General features: G+C 35.0%; 2 protein-coding genes across 2 annotated transcripts; one reads left to right on the forward strand and one right to left on the reverse strand.

Annotated features, from left to right (window-relative positions):
- The first annotated feature begins 732 nt into the window (after positions 1–732).
- On the forward strand, positions 733–2,827 carry LOC124911332 (pentatricopeptide repeat-containing protein At2g32630). The gene has a single exon (XM_047451799.1). It carries the CDS (start codon positions 933–935, stop codon positions 2,772–2,774), a length of 1,842 nt encoding a protein of 613 aa, XP_047307755.1. The 5' UTR covers positions 733–932; the 3' UTR covers positions 2,775–2,827.
- Positions 2,828–3,289: 462 nt separating this feature from the next.
- On the reverse strand, positions 3,290–7,365 carry LOC124912043 (RNA polymerase sigma factor sigF, chloroplastic-like). Its single transcript, XM_047452599.1, has 9 exons — positions 7,142–7,365; positions 6,299–6,426; positions 6,051–6,175; positions 5,796–5,978; positions 5,466–5,715; positions 5,096–5,326; positions 4,569–4,709; positions 4,282–4,482; positions 3,290–3,654 (listed from the first exon to the last, which is right to left on the reverse strand). The coding sequence occupies exons 1-9, from the start codon at positions 7,230–7,232 to the stop codon at positions 3,364–3,366; spliced, it is 1,641 nt and encodes a 546-aa protein (XP_047308555.1). The 5' UTR covers positions 7,233–7,365; the 3' UTR covers positions 3,290–3,363.
- Positions 7,366–13,137: the final 5,772 nt, after the last annotated feature.

Raw genomic sequence — 13,137 nt, forward strand, 5'->3', positions numbered from 1 at the left:
AAAAAATACCACGAAGGTACTTAACATTCTCTCAGTAGTCTGAATCATACAAAGAGTGTCATCTGTAAATAATAGATGAGACGTAGAGAACGAATATCGTCTCGAACCGCACTCCACCCCACGAAACAAACATGCATTTTCGACCAACAACATCCTTCTAAAAGGCTTCCATAATAATAACAAATAAGAAAGAAGAAAGAGAATCCCTTGTCTTAAACCCTTTAAATTCTCAAAGAATTTCAAGCAAACAAAACATAAAAAAAATGTCATTTGTACAAATGACATGTACTAAGTATGATTTAAAAAATAAACATGATCAAATTATTTGTTTTTTATGTCAATTATATCTTCTTAATGTTTCAAGATTGAGTTGTAAATAGATAACTTTGGAAAAATATTATTTAATCTTTATAGAAGAGTGATAATTAATAAAAAAATAAATTATCAAACAAATTTTCTGATAAAATTTATCAAAAAATTGTTTTTTATTTTTATTATTTTTATCAGTTACATATTCTTATTTTTACAATGGAAATCAAATTCCCTTATTTTTTAAATGTATACTTTTTTTTAGACTTTATTGAATTGTAATTTAGTTTATGGTTCAAATTGAACATGTTGAAAGTGTAATGCCCAAAGTGATTAAAGGGCATATAAATCTGACCTATTGACAAAAATAAGAATAACACAAAATATATCATTTCGTCTCCCGTCGGCGCCAAAGACGGTCGGTCCTAGCTAGCTACTTCCCGTCGCCGTCAAGGAAAGCAGAGAGGCTAAAAGGTACTTTCTATCAATCTGAAACTCTGTGATAGTGAAAGTAATCTCCATTACAGAAGTGAATCAATCCAATTTACCCCGCCTGGATTCATCTTCTTTTGAATCGTGTATCTCTAATCCTGTAATTGGAACGAATTCTTCATTTGTCAAAAATGGCGACTCAAAAATTCTTCCCAACTGTAAAGAATCTCTTTCCCACAAACCCTACTTACAACCCAGAAGAGATTGCGAATTTCATCTCCAAAATCCTTGTAAATTCCATTCCTTCAACACCTCTCCAGATTAGACAATCTCTTGTTTCAAGTCTCAATCCCCAAGTAACCCATCTTGTTCTTTCAAACCCTAATGTCCCAACTCGTTCCTGCTTAACCTTCTTCAATTACCTTCAAAGTAAACCGTCTCTGATTGTGCAAAGGCCGGATCTTCAAGCGCATATGATGCTTGTTAGTCGTCTCTTCAAATCCAGAAAGTTTGCTGAAGCTAAGAATCTGTTGAACAGTCTTATACTTGATGATGATATCAAACATACTTTTCAGGATATAGTAACTTTAGCTGCTTTGTATTTGAAAGAAGAGAAAATTTCCTGCAAGCTCTTTGACATGTTATTTAGAGTTTATGCTGATAATAAGAAGTTTGAAGAGGCTTTAGAGGTGTTTGAATATATGAAAGATAGAGATTTTGACATAGATGATAGATCCTGCATAGTTTATTTACTTGCATTAAAGAAATGCAATCAAACCGATCGTTTGTTCGACTTCTTTCATCGGATGATGTCGGCTAAGGTTGACATTACAGTTTATTCGTTGACAATTGTAATGGATAGGATGTGTAAGCATGGGAAAGTTTCTGAAGCTCGGGATTTATTGAATGTGATGATGGGAAGAGGATTGAAGGCGAATATATACACATATAATACATTATTGGATGCTTATGTGAAGAAACATGATTCCAATGCAATTAAAGAGCTCTTATCTGAAATGGATAGGGAGCGTTTGGATTATAACGCGGCTACCTATACATTATTGATTGAGGCATCGTCAAGCTCCATGAAGTTCGAAGCATTATTCGAAGAAATGCGTAGTAAAGGTATAGACGGTGATATAAAGCTTTACACGTCATTAATAAGTTGGAATAGCAAAGCAGGAAACATGAAACGAGCTTTTGAATTGTTCGACGAATTGACAAATAAAGGCCTCATTCCGAATGCTCACACTTACGGGGCTCTCATAAACGGCGTGTGTATGGCAGGGCAGATGGCTGCTGCCGAACTTTTGCTAAATGAGATGCAAAAAAGAGGTATTGATGTTTGTCGTGTAATATTCAACACATTAATCGATGGTTATTGTAAGAAAGGCTTGATAAATGAAGCGTTTAAGCTTTGGGATGTGATGGAGAGAAAAGGACTTGAACCAGATGTTTATGTTTATAATACTATTGCTACGGGTTTATGCAAGTTGAAACGGTTCGAGGAAGCGAAGAGGTTGTTGTTTACGATGGAGGATAAAGGTGTGGAACCAAATACAGTTAGTTTGACCACTTTGGTTTGTATACATTGTAAGGAAGGCAATCTCGTGGAAGCGAAAAGGATTCTTGGGGAGATGAAACGTAAAGGGAAAGAATTTTGCCCTAATACGACGACTTATAATGTGTTAATTGATGGGTATTGTAAGAGGATGAAGATGAGAGAAGCGAGAAAGTTGAAAGATGAGATGGAATTGGGAGGTTTGATTCCGGATGTTTATACTTATACATCGCTTGTACATGGAGAATGTATTTGTGGGAATATTGAAGAGGGTTTGAGATTGTTTGGAGAAATGAGATCGAAAGGTGTTGATAGGAGTTTGGTGAGTTATACTGCTATGATTTCGGGTTTGTCGAAGGTAGGAAGATCAGATGAGGCGTTTGAATTGTTTGATGAGATGAAAGAAGCTGGTTTTGTTCCTGATGATACTGTGTATTCTTCACTTGTGGGAAGTCTTCATGGGGGTGATTAGATTTTTATTTGAATGGTTGAATCTTCATGCTAATGATGTTGGTCATTATTAGTTTGTTAGTTGAATAGAATAGAGAGATTTCTTCTTATTTGTGTTATTTAATCTTTCAAAATATTGTAGAGAACCAAATCTTAAACTTCCAATCAATTTTTATAACAAAATATTGGTAACAAATCACACCTTTTTTGAATAGTTTTTATAAGAACATTACTTCAAATATGGGATTCATTTACATAAATTTTAATCTTGAAATGCCTCTTTAGATCTTGTTTTTGTCTTAACAGTATAAAGAACTAGAACTTCACTTCTATCAATGAATAAAAAAGCTGAATAAAAAAGCTGCATAAATGAAATTGTACCAAAAACAGATAATCTTATCAAACATATTATTCTTTTTTACCCCATGAACTAAAAAATTACAATTACAACTGTGAACTACATATTATATGTTTTCATATATACAAAATCTATTACCAATTAAAAAACAAACTAAAAACAAACTTTTCAAGAGATTATTATATTTTTTTTCCCAGTAACTGAAATGGGAATAAGTAAAAAATAGCCTCTCCAATTAGTCTAGAATCTTTTCCTATATGACTAAGTTAGCATAGGCATCAAGTCCTTGGCTGCTCCCATTTTGCTTTAGCTTCTTGAAAGCTCTGTACTCTATCTGCCTTACTCTTTCCTTCGAAAGCCCCAGATAGTCACCTATTTCCGACAACGATTTTGGCTTCCTAGAGCCCCCTATTCCGAATCTCATCTGCATTATTCCTCTTTCTCTAGCCGATAGGCTGCCCAAAAGGTAGTGGACGTGTTTCCTCATTAACTGCTTTGCGACTACCAATTCCGGGTTCTCAATAGCCATGTCTGCTGTAACTTCCTGCAGATAGTGAAAGTTTTTTTTTCTTTTCTCTTTTTGGAGATAAGGGATCATTCCTACTTGAACTAAGGTGTTTTTCAATGACGAGGATCGAAGTCTCTTAGTTAAAATCTTTTCACTTAGCTACTAAACTCAACTTCTCAACCAAAATTAAAATTTACCCTGGGACGCAAACTCAATTGTTTTCGGTGGGAATTGAACTTGAGACCTCAGCCTCTTAGTTCAACATCTTAGTTTGTTTGATGGAGGGGTTATTTGGAGGTTATGAAATCAAAATATTGTTTGATGAAAAGTGAGTTTCTTGAGACTATTTCCTTTTAGTTTAAATTTTATAAAAGGTAAAATAAAGATATTTTGGTATTGTAGTTGATGGATGAAATGATATATGATGTGATAGAGGTTTTATTTAAAAAAATCCAAATAATCAAGGATCAAACAAACTGTAATTCAACTAACTCGTTCCACCAGTTGAGTTACCATGAAATGCAAGATCAATACCCCACTTCAATCAAGGTGCTTTTGGTGGGAATCGTGTTTTAGCCTCACATCTCAAGTTCAAAAAAAATTCCACTTCAGCTACACTGAATGATGCAAACTCAAATATTCAACCAAGATTAAAGATTTTACCTGAAAAATAGTATCTTGGTCAGTCCATATAGGCTGCTGCATCGAAAGAGGCGTCCTTGTAGAATATAACAAACTTTCCAATTTTTCAATTTTAATTCCAGAGCGTTCTGCTATCTCAGGTTTTGTTGGCTGACGGTTTCCTTCTTGAACTAAAAACCTCTTTGCTTCTTTTACCTTGTTTAGAAGGCCATACACGTTATCCTGCATAGAAAGAAGAGTGAGTGAGTTCAAATTACACGCAAGAGAACCCAAGACTTCAAAATTTGTAGACAGGAATAATATTTTACTGGAAGGCGGATCATTCTAGAGTGCTGGAAAATCGCCTTCCTAATTGATTGCCTTATCCACCAGTATGCGTAAGTAGCAAACCTGCAACCAGCTTGAGGCTTGAATTTCTCAACACTTTTCAGAAGACCCATGCTCCCTTCCTGCAACAAAAGACTCAGTTTAAATTGGCAAAAACTCCCACGCAAAAGTGCCTTTCAAACTTCTGTTTTCTTATTGAGATGTATGCACACATGTATGTGAGTGTGTGGTGTGGGTCGTGAAATTTTGGTATACTTTTGTCTAAAGTTTACATTTGTTATGTTTCCCAAAATCACAATAATCTGGATTATGATCCTGAAATAATCTATGTACAAACTGAAGCAAAAATCACAATATAATGTGTATTAGATTCCAAAAAATATCTTATACCAAAAAAATAAAAAATCACTTCCAATTTTAAGATTTGCCAATTTTTCAATTAGACCGTGATGGAGACAAAATAATAGTTTTCAAATAGGCTAAATAATTTATGAAGTTTTGCTTGTACCTGTAACAAATCATGAAGTTTGAGACCGTGATTCTGATACTGTTTAGCGATGTGAACCACCATCCGTAGATTGGCAGATATTAGCCTCTCCCTACTTCTGTTACAGAAATTAAGCCGCGACTTCAATTCCCTAGATGTAAGCCCAGTGGCCTCCGCCCATTCAACAAGTGTTGGTTCGCGACCGAACTCTGTGTGGAGTCTAGTTTTCACTTCTTCTAGTTTCATTAGATTCTGCCAAAATTCAACAAACAATACCACATTAATACATATTTTTATTAGAAATACATGCGGTTATGAATGAAACATGCATGGCTCGAGAAATTATCTGATTGTTGGGAACAATATGCAGTTAGGATTGAAACTTGAATACCTGTATTTGATCAAAGAAGTCGTCTTCCTCTTTTCGAGTCAAAAGTTGCTTAGTTTCCGGGCCCCACAAGAACATCCTCACAGGGTCGTTCAGGTCAAATGATGCACGGGTTTTCCTTGAATTTTCATTCAAAGAGTTGGAATTTTCCCCAACTGTAACATTATATTTTGACCCATTCCGTTTCTTAGAACGCCTTTCTATTAGACGAGTGGATCTTACCACTTTCTCTCCATGTAGAAATTCCGGCAAACTGTACAAGAAAGTTCTATAAAGAAAAAATACCAGCAATGTGATTGAAAGCGAAAAAATAAGAACAAAAATAAAAGTAACCTTGGATCAGATGAAGCATCTATAGCAGTTTCATATGATTGCAAATCCTCACATAAGAAAGCTGCTTGCTTAGAGGCGGACAAAGCTTTCTTTGCAAGTGCAACTACACTATGCGGCTCAAGATCCAGATCCTGTTTTATTTTACTATGAACAACAGATTGAGAATCCGAGGGAAATGGTAATCTGCAATTCACCAAAAGTTAGCAAGAAAATATTTTCTATGCAGAAAAAGTCAAAAAGGTGGAGTAGACTTACAAATGCCAAAACAAGGACATATTAAGCAATTGACGTTGAAAATCCTTGACAAATTGATCAGTATCTATATTCTCATGATCCTCATCCTCCAAGGACCTATAATTCTTTTGTCCCCTCTCTAGTGCCTTCGATAGGGAAAATAACATACACAAACAAACAAAATCATTTGTGAGCTTTTTTGCTAATAGGTTTTCACCCAAGACTTGGATGTTACGAAACATTCCTAATTAAACCAAAAAAAAACTCACTTGAAAGCAAGCCCGATTCTCATCATGCTGGTCTTGTAGAAGTACTGAAGTAGGTAAGTGACCAGATGAAGAAGAAGATGATCCACCACTAAAAGTGGGCATTGTTTGGTCATGAGGAAGCATTAAAACTGCACATTATGAAACAAAATAAGCTGACAACTACAATTTTATGGACAAAACAAATGATTCTCATATACATCTAGATTCATAAACAAAAATGTATCCAAATAAAACCACTAACTCTGTCCTCTAACTTTCTGTAACAGTTAGAAGGGGATGAGATAATAGAATACAAGACGAGATGAGAAAGGAATGGCCTAAGTCCTTAGCCGAAAAGCTTGGAGAAAACCTCCATAACCGATATGAAATAGATGGGAATATAGAGTTGCTTACAAATTCAACATAATAACAAAGAAAAGGTGATGACATAGTTTAGACTTGCAATTATCTAATTCCTATTATCATCTATATCAATTGTATCCTTAATTAAGTTATGTACATTATCTAATACTTAAGGGACTACTTCGCATAATCTATCTTCAAGAACTATTCCCCTCTTTTATACCTTAACACTAAAACATTGTTAAAGAATATACCATCTTCTTGAGGAAGCTAACCCTAGTGGATTAAATCACTGTTAAAGATTGTTTAGACCTAAATAAAGCATAACTATTCATAATCAAATAAGTTTTTCAACAAATAAAACAGTGTGTTTCAGAAACAATAAGGAAGAATTCAAAATAGAACAAGAAAGAAATCCCATTTCTTGAATAGTACCCTTGTTAAGATAGATTCTGAATAACAATGTGGAAGCTAGGGTTCTTATGAGGCAAAGGGTATCACCTGAAGATGATGAAGAAGTGCAATTCTTGACGAAATGAGTTCGCGATGGAAACGGTGGTGATGAAGCAAGTAAGTTCATTCCCGACTCCATTACCCTTCTTCTTCTAGTCTTGGCGGTATCTAATTATACATATATATAGATTCAGAGAGTGCAGTGATGGAATCTTTTGAGGTGGAAGATAATTTTACACTGTTATTCGGTAGTGAGTGAAGTGATAGGAAAGAGAAACGCAATAGTAGTAAACATGTCTGTCTTTTGATAAACAAATATCAGGTTTTCTTTTGGAGAAAATAGTTTGATTAATGTTCTTTAATTTGTATTCAATTTTCAAATTACTACCCAAAGTTTTTCATTAAAAAATTTAAGTTTTTTTGAACAATCATTTTTTATTGGGACAAAATAACCTTGTTGTTTTGAAGGTTAGGAAGGATTGTTAATAGGATGACAGTTATAAATTATGCCGCCACTTTTTTCTGAATTTTTTTTTTTTTTTTTGTTAGGGGCGGTTTTTCCGGAAAAACCGAACGGGAATGATATTTGTGTTCCGCCTGATCTTAGCAAATGTATAACATTACTAATATATTTAGTTATTCTTTATATTTTATAAAAAAAATTAAGTTTATTTCTTTATAACAATATAAAGTTTCAATATATTATAAATTTTAAATATTCGTTTATATAATTTTATGAAAAATTTTTTTTTGTATGTTTTTTAAATAATATGGTATAACGATATTCCGCGGAAATTTTTCGAAATGAACGAGACGGGGTGTTAGTAAAAAATCCCCAAAATAGAATGGATAGGGATGGTAGTAAAAAAAATCCCCACAGTCAAGTTCCTCGTCGTAGAGTTCTTTGTCACAAGCTTCTTCCAATCACGGGTCCGACACTTTAGGTGGCGGTTAGCCAATCCATAACCTAATACGGTGGATCGATCCGGTAGACTCATGTATCTCTTCATATTCATCAATAATGATTCATAGATTCGCTAATACATCTGCACCATATTTATAGATAGATAGATAATTTGTACATATATTTGTTTGTATGCATATGTAATATGTTTATATGATTTTAGTTTTAAGTAATAGTTCAAATGTTTTGACATATCTAAAATAGTGTTGAAAATCTCACTTCCTGCATCTTCTCTAATAGTTTATTATGTTTTAAAAAGTCTAGTTTCTCATTGTGATTGCGTTGACTAAAAGGATTTTAGATAGTAAATTGCTCTAGAATATAGAATATGAGATTTTAGAGTAAACTCAAAAATTTGGGTTTCAACAATGAATAATATATATACAGCACCTTATACAGTACATTCGCATAGCACTTACCTCATTTTAGAAAGAAAGAGAAAATATATCTTAAAAAAATATAAGAAAGAAAAAAATATTTTATCTTTCTTTCCAAATGAGGTAGGTGTTATGTGAAAGTGCTGTATAAGAGTGTTGTATATATCATTACTCTTTAACCATATAGTTAAACTCCTACAACAAATTTAAGTGTACATCAAAAATCTTCTCCAACAAATTTTTGAGTTTCCATATTATTAAAATCTGTTCAACTATGATTTTCTCTAAAATCTCTTATTCCAGAACAATTTAATATCTGCAATCTTTTTAGTTAATTCAGTCACAAATAAAAATTATACTTCTTAACACCTAACAAACTATTACTATTAGAGAAGACGCATGAAGTGAGATTTCCAACATTATTTCAGATTTGTCACTGCATTTAAACTACAGCTCAAAACTAAGATCATATAAACATATACATACAAAAAAAAGAAATGTAGAGATAATCTATCTATGAATATGATGCAGATGTAGTAGCGGATCTATGAATCATGTTTGATGAATATGAAGAGATACTTGAGTCTACCAGATCGGTCCACCGGATTAGGTTAGGGATTGGCTAACCGTTAGCTGAAGTCGCTGGATTCGTGATTGGAAGAAGCTTGCGACGAAGAGCTCAGCGATGAGGACGTCAAGGAGTTTGGTTGTGGTTGGAAAGAGCTGGCGAGGAGTTTCGTCTTCGGTGAATGGAAACGATAGTGACTTTGGTTGTGATTGGAAATTATGAATGGACAACGTCATTTTAAATTATTTAAAAAGGTACATGGCACGAAAGTAAGAAACAACATATCCTAAAAAATGCTAGATGAGTTTAAAAAAAAAATTAAAGATGCAAGGGAGAAGAGAAACAATAATAACACAAAAAGAGAAAGAGAAAAAGAAGGTTAAACGTCAATAAGATAAAAAATTCACAACTTGTCTAAAATCTATTTATTTTAATAAATTCAAATGCATGAAGCATAAAGTTTTTGATTTTTTCAGTTTCAAAACTTTTCTTTTAGAATGTTTTTCTATTCATTTCTTTTTAAATTGTCCACCACATAACGAGGGTATACACTTTTAATCGGCAATGATGTTATTGTTTACTCCCCTTATCCATTTTTCTATGATGTTGAGGTGTTTCTTACCATTGCGGACGGGTTTTTTTAAATTCCGGGTAAATGGGTCAGGGTTTTCTTTTATGAAAACGGGTTAGAGTATAAATATTTTTTTGGATATTTTTCTCATAACAGAGCAAAAGTTGAGAGAGAGTGAATTACAGATCTAAAGTTTTCTGGTTTCCTTTTTTTTCTTGTTCTTTGGCTGATCCAGAGAGAAAGATTGGGGGAGCTTTTGATTATGGAGTAGTCCAATCATTCCTAGTGTAATCACTTCTTTCATTTGAGAGTAGGGCATGTAAGTTTCTACTATTGACATTTGTTTGATTTAGTGAAACTTATCCCTCTTGTGGACGTAGGTCGATTTTGACCGAACCACGTATATTGTGTTGTCGTTTATTGCTTTGTGCTATTTCAATTCTTGGTAAATCTATTGTTCGTCATAGACGATTTGGAAACTGATTTGTTATAGGTTTGATTTTTAAGAAGATCCATAGTTTTGCTGTTGCAAAACCCAACAGTGGTATCAGAGCAGTATTGATTGGTTATCTGTTTTAACATTGGAGCAGAGTGCTCTGTTGGTTATTTGGCGAAATTCATAGAAGAGATCAACTGGTTTCTTTGCTAGGGATTTTATCAGTTATTAAGGCAGTAATAATGGGGAAATCTAGACCTGATATGGTGAGTCTGAATTGTACAAACTACAGGCAATGGAAACTGATGATTAGTGATCTGTTAGTTTTAGATGATTTGAATGAAACAATTGAAAATGAGGGTGTTAGACCTGAGACTACAAAAGAGACTGATTGGAAAAAGACAGATAGAAAGGCCTGCAGCTTTATTCGTTCTTGGGTTGGTGTAAATTTTGTGCACTATGTTGAGAACGAGACTACAGCGTATGGTGTGTGGAGCAAACTTGAAGTTCTCTATGCTGGGAGGTCAGCAGGGAATAAAGCAGCACTGGTACGAAGGCTGGTGAATCTGAAGTACATTGATAATAAATCAATTGTTGAGCACTTTAATGAATTTCAAAATATTTTGAATCAGCTGAGTAGTATGAAAGATAAACTTTGATGATGAGGTGCAAGCACTTTTAGTCCTTGGATATTATCACTCTCAGCAACTCAGCACCAAATGGTAAAGTCAACATGGCATTTGTCACCAGTTCCTTACTCGATGAGGAGAATCGAAAGGGAGATAAACCCTCTAAGTCTGATATGTTGGTGGCTGATAGAGGAAGATCAAAGGATAATAGAAGTGGTTCGAGCAGGGGAAAGTCTAGAAGCAAGTCTAGAGCTCCAAAGAAGGATGGTGCTTGCCATTACTGTGGCAAAATAGGTCACTAGAAAAACGAGTGCTGGAAATTTAAAAATGATAAAGCAAAGGGTATAGTGAAGTCTAGAGAAAAGAAAGAACAGAGTGCAGATACATCTACTTATGCTTCAGATGGTGAACTGACATATGCTTCTAACTGTCAAGACTCTTGTCTTAGCACATCTTCAAATGAAACAGCATGGATTGTTGACACAGGTGCCTCATTCCATATTACTCCACACAAAGGTTACCTCCAGTCATACAAAGCTGGTGATTATGGTGAGGTTCGCATGGGTAACAGTGGTGTATCAAAGATAGTTGGTCTTGGTGATGTTAGAATCGAGACAAACATGGGTTGTTTCCTGACATTGAGAGATGTAAGACATGTTCCTGATTTGAGAATGAATTTGATTTCAGCAGGTAAGCTCGATGATGGAGGCCACCATAATGTTTTCAGTGGTGGAGCATGGAAGCTAAGCAAGGGTTCATTGGTTGTTGCACGAGGTAAGAAATGTTGTTCCTTATACAAGACAAATTTGAAAATTGTGTATGATGCTGCATATTCTGTTTTGATGGAGTCATCCTCTGAGTTGTGGCACAAGAGATTAGGTCACATTAGTGAAAAAGGGTTGAATGTTTTGATCAAGAGGAATGAGTTGTTGAATCTCAAGGATGCTCATCTTGAAAATTGTGAGCATTGCTTGAAGGGTAAGCAAAACAGAGTCTCTTTCAGTAAGTCGAAAGTGGAACTGAAAAAAAATGTCCTTGAACTGGTCCATACAGATGTTTGTGATCCTATGAAGATTAAATCCATAGGTGGTGCTTCCTATTTTGTAACCTTCATAGACGATGCATCTAGGAAGGTTTGGGCCTATGCTATAAAGTCCAAGGATGAGGTTGCAGCAAGGTTTGAGGTCTTTTACAAGCTGGTTGAAAGAGAGACAGGAAGAAAACTAATGAGGGTGCGGTCAGATAATGGGGGAGAGTACATAGGCTCATTTGATGATTATTGCAAAGAGCAGGGTATTCGACATGAACAGACTGTGCCCAAGACTCCACAACAAAATAGTGTGGCAGAGAGGATGAATAGAACAATGTTAGAACGGATGAGGAGTATGCTCTCCCATGCCAAGTTCGCTAAGAATTTCTGGGCTGAAACCATGAGCACTACAATGTATGTGATCAACCGTTCTCCCTCCAAGACATTGAATAATAAGTGTGTAGAAAGCGTCTGGTCAGGTAAAGATGTTAATTATGACTATTTACGTGTTTTTGGTTGTAGAGTTTTTGTGCATGTTCCAAAAGATGAGAGGTCTAAGCTAAATGCAAAAACTAGGCAATGCATATTTTTGGGGTATGGTGATGAAAAGTGGGGATACAGGTGTTATGACCCAGTTGACAAGAAGGTTTTGAGAAACCGAGATGTGGTATTCCTTGAAGATCAGACTATTGAGAATTTTGAAGATGGCGAAAAGCTTGATGCATACATACGTGACCTTTCTGGTCTTGAGCTGTCTCATAATGTTGAGGAGACAAGGCCACATGTAGCTTCAGACTTAGATAGTGATGATGATGTTCCTCAAGGTCAAGCTGTAGGCCATGGAAATGATACTGATACTAAAACTGATCTTGGTGATAATGTTGAGGCTGATTTTGAAGTTCAACAAGAAGATGGAAATCAACAGAATCAACAAATAGAGGTACTTAGGAGGTCTACTAGGGAGAAAAGATCAAGTTCTAAGTACCCTGCTATAGAGTATGTCCTTCTAACTGATTGTGGAGAGCCTATATGCTATAAGGAGGCTCTTGAGGATGCTCATAAGAAAGAATGGCTAGCTGCCATGGATGAAGAGATGAAGTCATTGCAGAAAAATGGCACATATGATCAAGTTGAAAGATCAGAGAACAAAAAAGTATTACAAAATAAATGCGTGTACAAGATCAAGAAAGAAGGTGATGATAGCAAGACAAGATACAAGGCTAGGCTGGTTGTCAAAGGTTTTGGCCAGAGGCATAGAATCGATTATGATGAGATTTTCTCAACGGTAGTGAAGATGACTTCTATCCGGGTGGTGTTAAGTCTAGCTCCTTATATGGATCTTGAGGTTGAACAGCTTGATGTCAAGACTGCATTTCTCCATAGTGATTTGGATGAAGATGTTTATATGGAGCAACCTGAAGGTTACAATAAGAAAAGGTGAGGAAAGCAAGGTGTGCAAACTTGTCAAA

Source organism: Impatiens glandulifera, chromosome 8 (genome assembly GCF_907164915.1).
Source record: "Impatiens glandulifera chromosome 8, dImpGla2.1, whole genome shotgun sequence".
Taxonomy (NCBI): domain Eukaryota; kingdom Viridiplantae; phylum Streptophyta; class Magnoliopsida; order Ericales; family Balsaminaceae; genus Impatiens; species Impatiens glandulifera.